Below are 19,696 nucleotides of genomic sequence, written 5' to 3'. Positions count from 1 at the left end.
TACCTGGGTATAATAGGCGTCTACATATCCAGTACAGAGTTTACTGCTTAACACAATGTCGTACTGTTTTATGCCACGGTGAACAGGGGCTTTCCACATTCTCAAAGAAAGTGGCTCTGTAGTATTTTGCTAAACTGGAGCCCATAAAAAACAAAAATCCAATTCCTCCGTGTGTGATTGATGTAATTGTGCCTGGCTGTTTTGTCTCCTGGACGTTTCTAAAGAAACATTTGGTTTCCTTGTTGGTCTGCAGTTCCGTGCACTAAAATATATTTTGGAATTTGTGTGTGTTATAGCTGGGGGGACTCGAGCCCCAGCCATTCATCTTGTCTCTTTACTTTAATTTCTATTGCGGAGACGAAGGGCACACCTCGGAGAGCCAAGGCTTGGGTTGGAGTATGGGGGCGGAGACAGCCTTTAGACACCATCACCCTCCTGGATGGCAATCTGCCCATCGCCAAATGGTGTTTGTTGTTTTTAGGTCTCGCCTGAGACAGCGCATGCGCTGTCTCTTCGAGACATTTAGTAAGTGGATTTTAAAAGTGCCACCAGAGGCTTTTGCTGGCCTCCAGCTTGCGTTCACGAGCGCGTGCACATGAACAGCTGCCATCTGTGTTTTTATTGCTGTAATCAGGCTCCTCTGCTTGCACTACCCCCTCCCTTTTCCCCCTCACTCCTGGTCAGTTTCATTTGTGACTTCTATCGCTGTGAATGCTCCTCTGCTCGAACTCCCCCCTCCCTTCTCCCCCTCCCTCTTCAGATATTCTGTCTGAACTCATTCTTCGTCCATACTAGATTTTATGAAGTTACTGGTTCCCACCCATTTATTTAATTGTTTTTTTTCTGAATTTTGGAGGTTCTCGCATTTGAGAGCGGTTTAGAAAAGGAGCTTCTTGAAATTACGTTCCAGCGTGAACAGTCACAACATTACGGCTCTAGAAGCCACTATAAAAGACCACAAGAACTCTAGCTCGTCCATCTGCTCTGACGTAGCCTGTCTGCAGCTGGGTAGCTTATGACCCTCTTTCATAGCACACCCACTGAAAGGCTCTTAACAGGGAAGTTTATACTTGGTGCTATTTTGAAATGTTTTGTTAGATTGCTCTGTGTTCTGCTTAGAGTTGCCCCCTAGTTTTGTCCTCTCCTATTTTACTAGCAAGCTTGTATTCGAGTTTGTGAGCTGCTTCACCAAACGTTTGCATGAAACTAAACAGACCTGATCTGACAAAGTTGCCCTGGCAACAAGGTGTAAATATTCATGATGGAAATGCTCTTCAAAGGACTGTTTAGTTTTGGGTGTCTCGCTTGAGTACCATGGCACAGCTCTTTGCTTGGGTACAGAATTCAGTGAAAGGCCATAGCTTCATTTATGGAGCGTGGCCAGCTAAATGCATACTACTCTGCAGCAGAAACCTGGAGTAAATCTGTAGCTGTCAGTGTGAGATCGCCACACACCTAAGGCACTCGTTTGGATTCTCGTGGAGTTCAGTTACGGGAATTCTGCACCAGAATATAATGACACTGGAGCAAGGTGGCATTCTTGGAATGAAACATTAACGCACTATTCAGTTCCACGTTTCCGCACTGATTTTGGCAGTTTTCCCCCCACATTTTGCGCTGTTTTCTGCTGACATATTCAATTACGATTTACGTGGTGAAATGTGTCTGTAGAAAACCTTGGAATCCTGATTTGGGAAGAAACTCCCATTTCTACCCATCTTTCACCAAAGGGCCCCTTTAATTCGGATTCGGGGTAGACCACATCGTCCCTTGCACGAAGATAAGACGATTTCAGATTGAGGACTGTCACATTAATATGTGATACTTGCTGTTATATAGTGTTATACACCTGGAGCTTTGCTACAGTGAAAGTTATGTTGTTTGTAGCTTTATGTTAGAGCTCGGAACTTCTAAAGAGACTGCACTGGTTGCCCATTGCTCAAAGAATCACCTTCAAGGTTTTGACTCTGGCTTTCAAGGCCCTCCATATGATCGTCCCTAAGTATCTGGGGAAGCGATTGGCTTTTTATGCTCCGAGGAGGACTCTGCGTTCCGCCTTGTTGGCTAAGGCCGAGGTTCCCCCTATTAAACTTGCCCGGATCGGAGGTCGCTCCTTCCGCTACTTGGTCCCGCGTTGCTGGAATGAGCTGCCGGTTTCTTTACGAAAGTCAACCAGTCTCCTTTCTTTTAGAAGGGAGCTGAAAACCTGGCTCTTTTCAGTATGATTTTTCCCCTGATCTTCGCGAGCAGCTGTGTTGTGTTCTCCGCCGTGGTTCTCTTTGCCAAAGCGCCGGGACACCCTTCGGGTAGCCGTGCGCTATAGAAGAGACCTAAACATAACATAACATAACATATGCCAGTAGCAGGTTCAAGTCTCGGCGTTGGCTCAACAACCTGTGATTCTAGGCAAATCACATAATCTCCCAGCAACTACCAACAAACATTGGCATAGCCAATAGATCTCGCCTTTGGGACCTTATTAGTGTTAAGCCATGCAACACTCGCCTTTGGGACGTTATAAGTGTTTAGCCATGCAACACTTGATGTTGTTGCACCAAGGATATTGTGCTGGATAACTAAACACTTATTAGGTCCCAAAAGTGAGACCTATAGGCTATGCCAATGCTTGTTTTAATTACTTCCACACTGCATGGCTAACCAACACACAGTGGCCCAGATCACAGCAGTCTCTTCTGACCCGAGCCTACGCTGCACACTGCAAATAACAAGTTAACATTCCATGTTGTGTTCCCCACCAGAACTACTCCTCACCCTCTTCTGTTATTTAAACTGCAAACAGGGGCACTCAGCTAAAATGCAGCCGGAAACTTCCTATTTTGGCATAGTTTAATGGAACCAAGTCGGCCGATAACAGGTGTTCCCATAACTTACATTAACTAAAAGGCAGGGCATTAAGTGGAACAAGCATTTGCAATGCAATAGGTCTCATATTAGGAAAGTTTGAGCTATTGGTTTTGTAAATGACAATTTTTTTATTTATGTGTTGTTTTTGAAAATAGCTAAATTAATAGCTTTGTCATTTACAATGTCAATAGTTATAACTTTCGCAAAATTACGGCAAGAATGTAAAAAGACCGAACGCTCGTGGAGACGTGATAAAACAGGAGCGAACAAAAATATCGACTCCATCTCTCTTCTCAATTATAAAACAGCTATCCGGAATACCAAAAGCGTGTTTTTCCAGGAGAGAATAGAGAGAGCAGGTGGCTCCGGGAAGGAAGCATTTGCTATCCTAAAAGAACTCTCAAAACCACCAGAACAAGATCGCGGACCCCCCTCGGACCCTAAAGCTGACCAAGAGAAATGCCAACAACTGGCTAACTTTTTCCAGGACAAAATCCGATTAATCCTGGATTCAATTCCTCCCCTATGCCCGAGGGAAGAAACCGTTTTTCCATATCCGACTTCTCCCACCGGCCTATCCACATGGGGCCAGGTCACCCCAGATGAAGTGCGGACGACGCTTAACTCTATGAAGAGTGGTTCCCCCAGAGATCCTGCTCCTCTTCGGATTCTTAAAGAGGTAGCCCCTTCTATCATCCCGGCCCTTACTCAGTTGATTAATACGTCACTTCAACAGGGAGTTGTGCCCCAGAGCTGGAAGAAGGCGGTGGTAAAGGCCTTACTGAAGAAACCCACTCTGGACCCCGAAAACCTGGCGAACTATCGGCCCATTTCCTTACTCCCAGGAGTAAGTAAAATTGCGGAAAAACTCATCAATAAGAAACTTTCGCAATATCTAGAGGCTAACAACAAACTGAAAAACTCCCAGACGGGCTTTCGACCTGGACAGGGCACGGACATCGCCCTCCTGGCGGCGGTAGAGGAAGCCAGAACGCTGCTAGATGGTGGAGGATCAGTGGCAGTGATCCTCCTCGACCTTAGTGCAGCGTTCGACACTGTTGACCACCAGCTCCTCATCGAAAGGCTTGCAAGAGTTGGTCTAGAAGGCACAGCCATATCCTGGCTCTCATCCTTCTTGACACAACGATCTTATCAGATCTGGGAGAAGAACGCCCGTTCCTCCGAAATGCCCCTCCAATGTGGTGTGCCTCAGGGCTCCTCCCTGAGCCCTACATTATTCAACATCTATATGTCCACATTGGAGGAGGTCATCACCCCTTTCGGAGTGAGTGTCATCAGCTATGCTGATGACACACAATTAGTGGTGTCACTGTCCCATCCTAAACAACAGAAAGCCGATCTTCTTAACTGCCTCACGCAGGTCCATCACTGGATGAACATTTCAATGTTAAAATTAAACGGGGCAAAAACCGAGGTCCTTGTACTCGGTCCAAAAGGAACCTCACTTCCTCTAGACATGTGGCCAACATGTCTAGGACCCCCCCCAGACCCAAAGACAGAGGTGAAAAGTTTGGGTGTCTGGATCGACTCGGAACTTTCATTCGCCCCACAAGCGAAAAAGGTCGTAGGGACCTGTTTCGGTCTGCTAAAATCCCTGAGGAAAGTCCTGCCCCTCCTTCCTCCGAAATCGCAGAAACTATTAGTCCAGGGTCTTATCATATCTAGACTGGACTATAGTAATGCGATCTATTTGGGTGCACCGGAAGCAACATTGAATAAACTGCAGAGGATCCAGAATACTGCTGCCCGGATCATTACCAACACCCCGGCCAGATCATCGGCCAAGCCTGCCCTCAAACTCCTGCATTGGCTCCCCATAAGGGAGAGAATTAAATTTAAGGCCCTGTGTCTGGTGCACAAAACCTTGAACAATCAAGGCCCTCCAATTCTCCGGAATTTCATTACCCCCTATATAGCCACAAGATCCCTTCGCTCTAATGCAGAAAATCTGATCAATACCCCAAGGTTTAGGAAAGCACGATCAGGAGGAAGACGGTTCTCGGTCCATGCGGCCCGTCTTTGGAACTCCCTCCCTCGGGGTCTTCGTCTGGATCCCCAATACCTCCGTTTTAGGAAACGATTAAAGACACATCTTTTCCCCTAACCCCTATGTTTTTCTCGTAAACTCAGCCTTAGTCCTCAGTTTCCTGTCTTCTAGGTTCCTCAGCGCTGGGATACTTCCGGGTGACTACGCGCTTTACAAGATTAAATAATAATAATAATAATAATAATAATAAATGTGACACCTATAGCATTTGTAATGCAACATGTTTTGTATTTACATGACTTAGATGTATTGATATTACAAATAACAATGGCTTTTAATTTTTTTTAATAATTAATACTTAAATAAAAGTGATTGTAATTTATAATGGAAATAGCTTAAACTTTTGTAAAGAACTTTTGTGAAGATTATGTTCAGTGACGAAAATCCAAGAACAGAAGTGAAATATTAACATCTTTTTGTGACATTTGTAATAAAGCTTGAAACATTGAGAGAACATATTTGAACCAGTGATGCTGTGGTGGTGCTGAGTGATACTGTGGTTACGCTGAGTGATGCTGTGGTTGCGCTGAGTGATGCTGTGGTTGCGCTGAGTGATGCTGTGGTTGCGCTGAGTGGTGGTGCTGAGTGGTGCTGTGGTGGTGCTGAGTGGTGCTGTGGTGGTGCTGAGTGGTGCTGTGGTGGTGCTGAGTGGTGCTGTGGTGGTGCTGAGTGGTGCTGTGGTGGTGCTGAGGGATGCTGTGGTGGTGCTGAGTGATGCTGTGGTGGTGCTGAGTTATGCTGTGGTGGTGCTGAGTGATGCTTTGTGGTGCTGAGTGGTGCTGTGGTGGTGCTGAGTGATGCTGTGGTGGTGCTGAGTGATGCTGTGGTGGTGCTGAGTGATGCTGTGGTGGTGCCGAGTGGTGCTGTGGTGGTGCTGAGTGATAATGCGGTGGTGCTGAGTGAGAATGTGGTGGTGCTGAGTGAGAATGTGGTGGTGCTGAGTGATAATATGGTGGTGCTGAGTGATAATGGGGTGGTGCGAGTGATAATTTGGTGGTGCTGTGGTGGTGCAGAGTGGTGGTGTGTTGGTGCTGAGTTGTGCTGTGGTGGTGCTGAGTGAAGCTGGGGTAGCGCTGAGTGGTGCTGTGGTGGTGCTGAGTGGTGCTGTGGTGGTGCTGAGTGATAATGTGGTGGTGCTGAGTGAGGCACAGCTGTTGAATCTGGCAGGTGGGGTACAACATATATCTGGAGAAAATTACAACTCTTATGTCGAGAAAGCTTATGACTGGGGGTTCAGTTAAATAAAATGCACGGCTAGGATAGGGTTAGATTACAATGTATGTATGAGCATAAGCATCTTTGCTATGCAGCAGCACAAGTGGGCAAATATTGGTATGCAACGAGCTTACCATACTAAGCGAATGAGACATGCACCTACACTCCAACGTGCACACTGGGTAAAATAGGCCTTGAATGTCAGTGTGGCATATCCGAACACCAGCACACACATTGTGAAAGAGGAGACGTATTATCTTTGCACTGGTGAAAGTACATTGTATAGAGTGTTGGATGCGGTCTATTGTGTGCTGTTGAAGGTGCCCTCCAATACGTTACTGACATGGCTATTTAACTTCTGAAGACATGGAAATGAAGAAATTTCAACGGAGTGCAGAAAATGTTGATAACTGCGCAGTATTCGCTGTCATACTAGCAGGCCCAGCTCAATTCTTGTGTTTAGCCATGTACAATTTACGGTACAATCTTCAGTAAGTTCTGTGAGCCCCACCAGATGTTTTAATGCAGGCTAATCCTCCTCCTCCTAGTGATTTCCCCACTGGCTCCTATTGAGATGCTCAGGACTCTCGCAGCACACAAAAGAAACTAGGTGTGGTGTGGGCCCTGTGAGTGTTTCCGTATTTGTGGTAAGCTTTTTTTTGTTAACTTTTTTTTAAAGTGCAGCTTTAGTACTTCAAAACCAGTTATAAAGCATAAAATGTAAATAAATTAAATATACTCAATGAGCTAGTGGCGCATGGATGTAGGAACGGTCCTCTTCTGAGCCTGTATGCCCAATTGTGCTAATGGAAGCAACCTCTGGGTACAATTCCCAGAGAGGAAAGGTCGACTTATAAGTTGATAGGAAAGTGTAAATAGTCACAGCATGTGGCTGAAAGTCATTCCGGAATGGTTAGCTTTTAGCTGCTAATTCCTGTTGTCTAAGAGTTGGCGAGATAGATAAGCATGAAAGGCCTGCGTTGGAGCCAGTGAAACAAATTGCTTCAGGGCATGTATATGTCCTGGCTGCAAGTTGAAACTGATGGCGACCCCGATAGGAATAAAAGTTCTTCCCACGCACAGACGTTTTGCATAAAATGGTATTATATTGTAACGTCTGTGACTTAGAGGGAAACATGTATAGGGAACATGTAATATTATAAGGATATTGATTCTAATACATTGTAGAACAAGATGGCCCGTTCAATAGTTGTTCCAAAAAGCACCATTGATGGGTAATCTACACCCGAAAGTACGCAGGGATGTCACGCTCACTTCTTGGCACTTGAGAACTTTGAAGTGCCAGGTCGCTAGAGCAAGCGGCAGGGGCCATGGTGCAATGAAGTGTTTGGATTGTGGCAAGCTGCGTGTAGGACAGTTTAAAGTGCAGGTCTGTGGAACAATACATCACGACAAAACTGAACTTAAAGTGCTGTATAGTGGGTCAAATGGCTACTGTATCCTGCTTTATGCACCACGTCCAGAGATCTGAAAGGCAAAAGCAGGAGCATGCACGGTGCCCCGTTTTAGGTGTTGGCACTTGTGGCGCATTATAACATGATCACAAAGCAATGGCTGAAGGGGGCTGACCGTAAGTAGGGAGCTCAAGGGGCTGGGCCAGAAGCCCACTGTATGTTAAAACAAAACTAATACAGCTGCATTAGTATATTAAAGCAAGACCGACCAGCTTTGGCGTGCGGGCAGAATCAGACACTGACACACAATCACACGTCAGAGAGACACAGACCGACACATACTCAGAGGCACACACACTGACATCCCCTTCCACGACAACAGTCTTGCAGAACAGCAGACCTTGATGAATGAGATCTCATTAAGGTGATGTCAGTGCACAGTAAATAAACACGGCCCGGATATCAGGTGGGACGATTGTTGTTAAACTGCTGGTAACTTGCGCATTTGACCCCAGTAGCAACAGATTGCAAAGGAGTTGACTCACTGCGCAGTAGCTCTCGGAGGGCTGGAAAGATCAACGGCAGAGTCCAGAAATCAATTACGAGGCTATTGTTCAGAGCGATGGTTTTAATAAAAGTACAGTGTCGTCGAGAGAAGAGATATCACATGCCAGTATTACAGACAGCAACAGTTTGGCTGAAGGAGAGTCAGAGAGCAGGGGCGCATTGGAGCGTGCTAGAAAGGGCGTGCAGATGAGAGTGTAAAGGGGTTGGATCAGGGTGCACGATAGACTGCAGTGATGAGCGTTCTTAAGAAACTGCACCAGAGCTAGTACAAGAGGCTGCACAGCAAAAAAGTCTAACAGGGGCAGAAGGGCACAACAAACGAGTCTAACAGGGGCAGAAGGGCACAAAAAAGAGTCTAACAGGGGCAGAAAGGCACAACAAGCTTAAAGCAAAAAAGAAATGGAGAAAGTGAAATGCAAGCAAAGAGAAAACAAGCTCTTGGCATTGCTGTGGGGAGGGGGAAGGAGAAATGCGAGTCACGGCCGCCAGGCCGTGAAGTGCGAAGCAGTGGGTGGGGAAGCAGATCCCTTTGAAGCTGCTGGGCAGAAATGCGAGTCACGGCCGAAGTGTGAAGCAGTGGGCGGGGAAACAGGAGCAAATGGTAAGGGGAGCCTTTGAAGAGCAAGGCAGGGGGATAGAAGCGTGTTCAAGAGCACGTGCACTTCTAAAAATCCTCAGCTTTCTGGTTTGACTGCAATAGGTCTCTCTACGAGACCTAATAAAACAAGCACTGGCGTTGCCAATAGGTCTCGCATTAGGAAAGTGTGGGCTATTGGTATTGTAAATGACAATTATTTTTTTAATATGTGTTGGCACTGAAAATATATAAATTAATAGCATTGTTATTTACAAAGCCAATAGCTTACACTTTCCTAATGCGAGTCCTATTGGCTATGGGAATGCTTGTTGTTAGCCTGCATTAGCATGCCAATCAGGGGTCTCTGGGGGTGGCGGGCCGCGCGCCAGACGACGAGCCCTCTGCCAGGGCGCAGACAAATCGCCTATTCTGCCCCAGAGGACACTGACAAGTGGCGTTAACTATCTTTACAGCCACACGACAGGCTCCCCTGCCCCCTCCCCCGCGCAGATTGAGAGGGTGGAGGGGGGTGCCCCGGGCGTGTTTAGAGAACTGAATGAGAGGTGTCTTTAAGGCAGCATGTCATTGCAGCTTCAGACCCCGCGGCGCCTCTGAGCTAGTTTTCGGGGCTCCAACCTTACAAGGCAATAGACTGTCCATGGTGTGGAAGAACATATCTACCCTGCTTTTTCCCCTGCATGAATCAGGCCAGAGAACACATTCCACCAAAGCCCTAAAAGATACCTTGTCCCAGGAACACTATTGTGTCTGCTGTGCAGTTCAAAAGCTTCATTATCCGATGTGCTAACACCATGGGGCTACAAAACAGAGATTTATTTTCCATTTATGTTCAATTTTATGTAGCGCGAACATGAGCCAAAGATATCAGAGGCTCTGAGCGCTTTACAACAGTAGCAGGCATGGGTTGCTTCGAGTTCCAGTAATTCAACTCGGAGGTTTACATCGGAAGATGCGCGCAGGATTTACGTCACGAGACAATTTCCTAAAGTCTACATAGAAGCTGAACGAAACCGGGAAGGGCACTGCCCCCACATTTCAGCATCGTATTTATATAGCGCTTCCTACCACTGACGATGCGTCAAAGCGCTTTTCGGCGGGCATCATGCTACTCCGGAACCCAAATTTATGCAAAGATTCTAAAAGAACAAGTTTGAGCTATTGGCATTGTAAATGACAATACATTTTATTTATGTTTTGGTTTTTAAAACATAAATAAAAGGCCTGGTCATTTATAATGCCAATAGCTTAAACTTACGTAAACGCGAGACCTATTGCATTACAAATTCTCGTTTTGTTTTAGCCACCATATAAATGAGATAACTGACTGATACTACAAAAGATTAATATTTGTGGAAGTTTATAGCAGCAAACAAAATAAATCCAGACGTTCAAGCGTGTTGGTATTCTCTGAAGTTACTTGTAGGTGGAATTTGATGTTGTTTTATATAGCCAGTGTCTCTGGAATTATGCGGCAGGTGAGGATCAAATTATTTAGCACAGCTGACTACATTATGTGGCAGGAAAAGGCAAATCATGTGGCATAATTCGTCATATTTTATGATAGCATTACTCAATAATTTTGTAATTTTGACAGTTAACACTGCCTGGGCAAGAGTTTAATTTCATTAGCACCAGTATAAAACACACATATATCAATAAGAAGGGCCACTGGAATTATGCAATTAAGCGGCTATTTTCACATAATTATGGACATTCCACATTTCCCACATAATACATCATGTGTTGCATAATCTGCAGAATTTAACAGAAAAAATGTGTTTGTGATCAAACGAATCCAAAGTTACTGAAAATGTGGCGACGTGGCTTTGTTTGCAGTGGTGGGCCCTTTGCAAAAGTTAACAGGTCACCTTTTGATTGCTTTTCTCCGTCTTTGTTTGTTAAAGTGGCACTAATAAGGTGAAGTCTTTGCACAGACAGTATGACCATGACTAAGAATTGCAATATAATGGAGTAGTAATATAAAAAAAATGCAACAAAATGCCATGCCACATAATTTTCCTTTACTTGCCACATAATTTAGTGAACTCTGTCGTATAATTCGGTGCTCCCGACCCACATAATACGTTGGCCCTGGCAATAAGTGACACAAAGGTGATCAGTTAACCTTTGTGAAAGGTCTTTCGCTGAGCTGCAACATGCATTGCGGAATTGTTTGTAACTTTGGATGCGTTTGAGCTACAACCGCTTTTATTAAAATCGGCAGTTTATGCGGCAGATGATGGATTATGTGGCAGATGCTGCAAATCAGAAAAATGTGGGGTGCACTCTGCTAGAGGCCGCCGTATGTGCTGGGAGACGGCCTGTGTATACAGCATGCGCAGCTTGTACACAGCTGATGGTGTTGACACCCCCTCACAGACGAAGACATAATAAATATTATGTGCACTTGAGGTGAGAGCCGGAGCCTGCTGTGGAGGCTGCGCTTCTAGTGTAATGGAACTGGTGTTTATGTGAAGTGTTACAGTCCCTTTGGGAAGTGTTGGCGCTCCTCGAAAAAGCAAAACAAGAGTGGCGCCTGAGGGTTTTGGACAACGTGCAAGACTACAACACCAATACATGACAGAAGTTACTGCGAGCAAATAATGGTGGTAGCAAAGCACGCGGAGTCTAAAGAATTGCATATAGTGCCCAAGAAAAACCTGGGGTATCTGTGCGCCACACAGGACACGCATCTTAAAAATGCCCCTGACAAATAAATGGTATTTATTTACTTTTGCTACAATGTTGGCATCGCATTCAAACTTAAGATAGAACAAGGCGGAAGAGATAGGGATTAGTTATATGTGTTGTAAACTAGTGCTCTGCTAATGCATACTTTGCAATCTGTTGTGTTCGCTTTGTTAGTGTTTTTTTGTTCCAGTGGTTACTGAAATGAGCCTGACGTTCTACTCGTCTGCAGTTTGCCCTGAGCTGGCGTGGGGAGAAGTCACGCCTGACCATGAAGCTTAATAAAGCCTTTTAATTACAAGCTTATTAGTCCCAGAGCTTCATATTACAACATAATTTTGGCGACGACTTGCCGGCTCAATGACAAAGTCGCAGCGTGAACTTCAAGATCCTGTGAAAGCAGTCAGGAAAACAAACCCATGAAGGAAGGTTGAGAGGAGCACTTGACACCGCCATGAGGATTGTAAAAGACAGTCTGTGGATTTGGTGTCAATGCGCAAGTGCAACAGAAAATGAATGTGGAGCGTCGCTGAAAGAAAGAGGAACTAGCGTGATATGCTGTAAAGTGAAAGAGACACCATGTTTAAGTGTAGCAGGAGGATTGTTTTTTAATAGCGGAAAAAAGCAAACTTGTGAAAGCGATTAGTTGAGGCGAGCGCAAGACATCCCATCTCTAAAAGTACATTTTTGATATAAAGACCACTGTCACATTGACGCAGTTCGATATTGTGTGTTGCAGCGGAGGCACAGCGCAAGGTAATCAGATACAGTGGGGGAGAGATAAAACAAGAGCGGCCGGGAAACTGAAAGTACGGCCGGCCAGCCATGATTAATTAGGGGAGGAGAAGCCGCAGAGCGCACGCTGGGCAAAGCCCTTTGATGTGCTGTGCGGCCGTGAAAAAATGCAATTGGGAGGGAGGGAGGCTGATGCGCGTGCTTGTTTGGTCACGTGATTCACGTGAACTCAAAGAAAACCGCAGCAAAAAGCCCTTGGTTTGACGAGCTTTTTGAGCACTTGAATTCTCGCTCCGCTCAATGCGCTTGCGCGCATTGATAGGTCGCGAGACCTGAAAACGGAGGGGGTCCCTCAAAGGGGCGTGGCCAATGTAATTATGGGCGTGGCTTAAAAGACGTAAGCTAAAAATCTGTGCTTCGCAGTGTGCCTCCCGACTTGTATTTGGCTATTTCTATCATTGCATCCAGATATATGATACAACTAGTAACACTATACCTACAACACGTCAGGACTACTGGCTTTGTCAATGGTTGTTAGATGCATAATATAAATAAGCAACTATGGCTTTTATAGAATATTGCTAAAAAATATCGGCACAAAGCAATGGCAAAACTAGTGGGTCTGCATTCACATCCAAAAGGCGAGACCTATTGGCTATGGCAATGCTTGTTTTAGGACTTTTGCCCTGCAAATAATAAATGTATTGGGGGGGGGGGTAACAGCCCAAACACCTCCCTTGCAGCCACGCCCATACGCGCTGCATTTATAACTGTTCTTAGACGCCTAGCTTCTGCGTCTAGAGAAATAAGAAGCTTCCAACGTGATCGGACAAAGGGGAAGTAGTTGAGAAGAACGTCCTTACTTCCGTTTATTGTAGTACGGGAGAACGCGGTGTGTGTATGCGCATGTGCGTAGGGAAATATCCCTCATATGGATAGCGCGAACGAGTTCAAGTGGACCCTAATATGACAAAAGCAACGCAGTGGTTACCCGATTGCATACGATTCCAATAATGGGGAGCCGCGACTCCTCCGAGTTTCACCCCGCTCCTTTCTGAGCGTCACATTTACAGTTATTTTACGACTTATTCTACCAGAAATAGATTATTTGTAACTTTCCTTTACCATATATTAGCTGCCCTGCTAAATTCAAATTAACCTATCGATTCTGCTTAGTAAAACAAGATCACATACTCTAAAACAACCACCATTCTAAGAGGGCTGCCTTCTGATTACCATCTACAGCTTGAAGTGCATGTCCTTCTTCAGTGTCTTGTCAGAGACTCGCCCTGCACCTCTTTTTGCTCCACGCCTATTAGGTTGTGCTACAGGATGGATAGCAAAGCTAACCAACGGAAAGCGCTTCCGTCTGATGGATGTGTGAGAGCATCAATCAAAACGAAAAGCTCTACTACAGCCAATGAGAGTAAGGCTTTTCTTGAGATTACCGTGGCTTCTAAATGGTTGACATTTCGTGATCCAATAAAAAGTTGGAGTCTCCCGGGAAGCCCTATGATGGACGTTTTTGCAGTCCATTCCTGCATTACAAATGAACGTATTAGTCCAATGACCAGCCAGTGCCGTCCTAGGGGGCGGGCCGGAAGGCGGGCGGAGTGTTCGGGCTGAGCATCGATCGGGCGCTGGAAGCAGCGAGACAGAAAATGGCGGCTACGGCAGGAGAGGCCGAACCTGAGGCGGAGCCGAAGCTGGGGCCCCCGGGGGCGCGGGAGGAACAGGCTCCGTGCAGTCCGCAGAGCAGTGGGGAACTGTTGATAGTGGCACCGCACCTCCCTTCAGCAGCTGCCGTATTTGAGGGGGCTCACAGTGCACATACAGGGCTCTTAACCCAGGAGGATCCCCTCCACTCACCTTCAGGGACTACAGCTCAAAAGTTGTCTCTCCATACAACGCTAGTAAGACACCAAACGCAAAAGGCTTCCCCCGGTACACCTCTGGAGGTGCTTTCTCCTAAGGCATTTCTTTCAGAGTCACCTCTTCAGGTAACCCCTCTTCACACTCCCCCAGATAGTCCAGCTCAGGAGTGTTCCATGCGAGAGCCTTCTATTCTGGAATGTCGCTCCCAGCGTTTCTCAAACGTTCAGTGTCACGAGGGGCCCTTGCCCGAGTCTCCTGCTGAGGAGGGGCCCCTGCACACATCTCCAGAAAGGTTTCTGACCCAAGAGGGGTCCCTTCGTGTTCTCAGAGGGACTTCCGCCTGTGTTGGGCCCTTCCACAACCCACAAGAAAGGCTTACAACCACGGAGGAGGCTCTCCTTTCACTGCATGGGGTTTCATCAGATGATGGAAAGCCCACACTCTCTGATTCCTCGGAACAGGAGGAGGCAATTATAGACCCCCTGAATTCTCAGACTCCAGAGTGGCGACTCCCTACTCACTCACTCCCATCTATAGATGTGAGAGAAAGGTCTATGTCCTCCGCACTCAAAGGAGTTGGGACGCAGGGAGAACCACTTCATGGCCCTTTACCTTTCGCTGAAGCTTTGCAAGTGTCAGTGCAAGATGGTGAGAACCTCTGCCATTCATCAAGCAATACCTTGTCACACAAGGATTGCACACTGGAGGATCAAGAAAAGAAAAGCCCCTTAAGTGCACCCTCTGGTTCTTCTGCACTCTGTAGCCATACGACTGCAGGGTTGCTTCAAACATGTCATTTTCAAGACCAACTGTGCCCTGTGGTTGGGGCGCAAATCCTACAGGACAGCTCCCAGTGTGATGTTTCATCAGTAGTAGAGGGACAGCTACCCAGCAACTCTACTCCCCTTTCTGAGGTGTTGAACAGAAGTTCCTCTGCTGTGGATGGCCCTGCTGTTCCCTTCCTCGTAATTGGGCCCACCGTTCCCTTGCCTTTGGCTGACATCGCCATCCCCTCCTCTACTGGTGACCCTTTACTTCCCTTATCCCTTGATTCTTACTCTGCATTTTCCACCCTTGATTGTCCGGTGGCATCATTAAACACAGTTGAAACCATGCCATTGAGAAATCAAAATGTTGATAACTTGTCACCTAAACCTAGTCCCAGGACCTTATCCATGGATGACACATTGGCTGAATCTTCCAGCCAGGCTGGCCATGTGGCTACAGATGTATCATTGTTGATAATCCCCACAGTTTTCTCTCCAATGCAGCATCATATGGCCCCATCCCGGGATGTCCCTGCGGTGGAGGCCTTCCCACCCATGGACATTCCTGTGCCCAAAACTTGGAGAACTGGTGCTTGCTCAGAGAATGAGGCATTCATGTCTATGCATAGTCCAGAGGCCGTTTCAAATTTGAATAGTCGCTTAGCGAAATATCCCTCTGTTAATTCTCTGGCAACAGCCTCCACCTCTCCAATTTCTGCTTCCCTGGTAGAGGGCACCTTTGCTGGGGATGGTTCTGAAGCTGTGACCTCTCCTATGAATGTCAGGAATACCTGTACAGTTGACATTCAGACTGAATGTCCAGTTCCAATGGATGTTGATGGTGGTGACCCAGTTCATACAGATCGAGTTGATAACCCCTCTCCTGTAACTCCATCCAAAGACATGCCATCATTGCTTGATTCAGTTGCTGAACCATCCACTTCCTTGGAAGGTTCCAACTTGTCTTCGCTGCTTAAGGTCCCCATAACCAATGTGCACAAGCCCCATTGGGTCCTCCTGAACGAAATTCCATCTACCTCTGAGATCGCCCTGACTGAGGCTCCCACAGCTGACACTGCTTTAGCTGAGACCTCCAAAGCTGAGATTGCCATGGCTGGGAACCCTCTGGGTGAGGTTGCCTTTTCTGGCGATACCCATAATCTGGCTGCTGATCTGCATGCTGAGGTTGCCCTTTCAGAAGCTCCCTTATCTGAAGTTGCCCTTGCTGAAACCCCCATCTCTAACTTTGCCCTTGCTGAAACCCCCATGTCAGACGTTGCCCTTGCTGAAACCCCCATGTCTGACGTTGCCCTTGCTGAAACCCCCATGTCTGACGTTGCCCTTGCTGAAACCCCCATGTCTGACGTTGCCCTTGCTGAAACCTCCATGTCTGACGTTGCCCTTGCTGAAACCTCCATGTCTGACGTTGCCCTTGCTGAAACCCCCATGTCTGACGTTGCACTTGCTGAAACCCCCATGTCTGACGTTGCCCTTGCTGAAACCCCCATGTCTGACGTTGCCCTTGCTGAAACCCCCATGTCTGACGTTGCCCTTGCTGAAACACCCATGCCGGACATTGCCCTTGCTGAAACACCCGTGTCAGACATTGCCCTTGCTGAAACACACATGTCTGAAACTGTCTTTGCTGAAACCCCCATGTGTGAAATTGCCTTTGTAGAAACCCCCATATCTGAAATTGTTCTTGCCAAAACCCCTCTGTCGGAGGTTGTCCCGGCTGAAGCTCTCCTTCCCGCAGTTGCCACAGCTGAAGCTATCCTGCCTGGAATTGCCATGGCTGAAGTTCCCATGCTTGCTGGTGCAGCTGCTGAAGTTCCCATGTCTGTAGTTACCCTGGCTGATATTCCCTTGTCTGTAGTTGCCCTGGTTGATGTTCCCTTGCCTGCTGTTCCCCTGGCTGAAGCTTCCCTGGCTGTGGTTTCCCCTGTTGAAACTCCCCTGGCCGCGGTTGCCCCAGCTGCAGCTCCCTTGGCTGCGGTTGCCCCGGCTGAAGCTCCCTTGGCTGCGGTTGCCCCGGCTGAAGCTCCCTTGGCTGCGGTTGCCCCGGCTGAAGCTCCCTTGGCTGCGGTTGCCCCGGCTGAAGCTCCCTTGGCTGCGGTTGCCCCGGCTGAAGCTCCCTTGGCTGCGGTTGCCCCGGCTGAAGCTCCCTTGGCTGCGGTTGCCCCGGCTGAAGCTCCCTTGGCTGCGGTTGCCCCGGCTGAAGCTCCCTTGGCTGCGGTTGCCCCGGCTGAAGCTCCCTTGGCTGCGGTTGCCCCGCCTGAAGCTCCCTTGGCTGCGGTTGCCCCGCCTGAAGCTCCCTTGGCTGCGGTTGCCCCGCCTGAAGCTCCCTTGGCTGCGGTTGCCCCGCCTGAAGCTCCCCTGGCTGCGGTTTACCTGGCTGAAGCTCCCCTGGCTGGGGGTTCCCCGGCTGAAGCTCCCCTGGCTGGGGGTTCCCCGGCTGAAGCTCCTGTGACTGAGGGTTGCCTGGCTGAAGCTCCCCTGCCTGCAGTTGCCCCTGCTGAAGCTCCCCTGCCTGCAGTTGCCCCTGCTGCAGCTCCCCTGCCTGCAGTTGCCCCTGCTGCAGATCCCCTGCCTGTGGTTGCCCGGGCGGATCTTCAGTGCGCTGGCGGGTCTTCTCTGCCCTTACTGATTGCTCAGTTTGAGGCTCACTCAGAGGTTGCTGTGGATGAAAAACCTTCAGAGGTTGATCTGGGTGAGCATAGTGCTGAGATTGCTCTCCTTCCGAATCCTTCTGGTGCAGCTCTGGGTCAGACTTCATCTGAGATTGCCTCTGTGCCTATGGATGATCTCCAGCCTTGGGTGCCCTCGGACAACGCCTCAGTCCAGATGTCTACGGAGGTTGCTCCAGGCAGGGTATCTTTGGAACATACTCCGATGCAGGCATCGTTGACCTTTGATTTTCCCCCAGGTCAGGCATCTGTGGATGGTTCCCTCTCCCAAATTCCTCTAAAGGTTGTCCCTGTTGGGATGTCGATGGGTGTTAAGCAGGTCCTGGTACCCTCAGATTTTGTTCTAGCACAAGAACTATTTAATGCTGCTCCAACCGTGGCTCCATTAGAGATTGACCCTGACCAATTGCCTATGGAACTTGTATCAGCCCGGGAGCTGGAGGTGGTTTCAACTTACAAAGCCAAGGAGATTGCCTTGGCTGGATTGCCATTGCATCTTGCCCAAGGGCCCTCAGCAGTTCATCCGATTAGTATACCGCCCAAGGTTGTTCCTGCTCGAGTGCCCTTAAAGGATGTTATGGCTACACACCAGTCTGAGTTGTACCCTAGCCAGGAGTTTTCTAAAGCGGAAGAGTATTCTTCCAGGGACAGTCTGCTGTGTACTGCTGATGAACTAGCGGCTCAGTCCTCATTGTCTTGTAAAGAAACCTTGGTTAAACCGCTCATACAAAGCGATGGTCCTCTGCTAACTGAAGATGGTGCTCTCATTTATACTAATGCAGCATCTCTGATTGACGTTCCCCAAGTTTCTCAGAATGGACTTTTGAAGAAGGCTTCGTTACTCCATGACGGATTAATTCACCAGGATGAGCTTTTAACAGATTCTCCATCAAATAATGAAGAGCCGTTGGTCATGGCCACACAGACCCAAGCTGAACCACTACTTTCCAAGGATGGCTCTTCAAAAGTGGTACCATTGTGTCAAGATGGGCCCCTGACTGCTTTGACCCAAGGCTCCGAAGTGCTGGTCACTTTGAATCACATAATTGAAGATGCCTTGGTGGTATCTTTCAGGCTTGGTGAGAAAATCTTCTCTGGAGTCTTGATGGATGTTTCAAAGAGGTAAGAAAAGTGGGGAACTTGCTGTAGTCGGTTAGAGGTCATGATGTGAAGCAAAGTGTGGGTCCTAAGAACAGTTTGTGAGGACTGGTGTTTAAAGATGTCTAATTTCAGGTGTGAGGTGCTATATGGCGATAAGATGACACTTGAGTACATTAGATTTGTTTGGAAGGTTTATCTGCTTGCACTTATGTGTATAACAGTCATGACTGCTTGGAGCATTTTAAGCTTTCGAGAATCGCATGGAAAGTGTCAAATGACCATTGTATGATATTTGTTGCTATGATTACTGGTTACTTAGCGCAAAATGCAAGTTGGCTTTAAACTGGATTGAGAGGCTGTGGCAGTATCTAAAATTGCCTTCAGAAAATACTAACGCTTGTCTATTCCACCAGCATTTCTTCAGTATTTGACTATGGACTATATCATACCCTCCCTCCTGTCTTTCTTGAATAACTGACCAGTCCCCTCTCTGTCCTATTTCTTGTGTGTTCATTCACTGCTTGCTGCTCCAGCAAATAATCACAGAACCCTCCTGCCATGCTACCAAGTGCTTTATCAATAGCTATTACCAAGATGCGTACAGGGGTTGTATTTTTCAGTTTTGTGAAACAGAATGCTGGGTCACCTTGGCTATTATCAGACCCTGTGGCCATCAAATGTTGAGCACTTTCAACAGCAGATACATTGACTAGGGAGGCCTTCTGAATTGTCTTTAATATGGCAATTGCTTTGTGGATTGCTTGAGGGATTTTTTTCACTCACTACACAAGCCCTTTAATCTTTGGTTTAGACTTTGATCTATTGTGGATGCTGCCGCGACGTATAGCCATTAACCTATTCTTATCCTTGTCCCGGTGCACAAACAGCCATGTCTTTAGCAGCCTACAAAATCTGCTTTCGGATGGCTCTGTTCTTAGATCCATCGGTAGGCTGTTCCACATTTTAGCTGAACGGTACCTGAATGAGCGTCCCTCCCCCCCCCCCATTCCTGCTTTGAATATTGTCGGTACAGTCACCAGAGCCTTTTCCAACGATCTTAAGCTACGCCTTGGTATGTATTTGGTAATTAGAGGTTTGATTTAATTTGATTTTAC

At 47.4% G+C, this 19,696-nt stretch overlaps 1 protein-coding gene across 1 annotated transcript in view; it reads left to right on the top strand.

Moving 5' to 3' along the window:
- Nucleotides 1-13,729: 13,729 nt before the first annotated feature.
- The window catches only part of LOC144769592 (uncharacterized), a 241,086-nt gene continuing 235,119 nt past the window's right edge, over nucleotides 13,730-19,696 (top strand). The window contains exon 1 of the mRNA XM_078653749.1: nucleotides 13,730-18,602. Within this exon, the coding sequence (XP_078509875.1) occupies nucleotides 13,813-18,602 (4,790 nt within the window). The 5' untranslated portion in view covers nucleotides 13,730-13,812. The remainder of the gene's footprint in view (nucleotides 18,603-19,696) is intronic.

Source organism: Lissotriton helveticus, chromosome 7 (assembly GCF_964261635.1).
Source record: "Lissotriton helveticus chromosome 7, aLisHel1.1, whole genome shotgun sequence".
NCBI lineage: Eukaryota > Metazoa > Chordata > Amphibia > Caudata > Salamandridae > Lissotriton > Lissotriton helveticus.
This window is presented reverse-complemented; position numbering and strand designations above follow the sequence as displayed.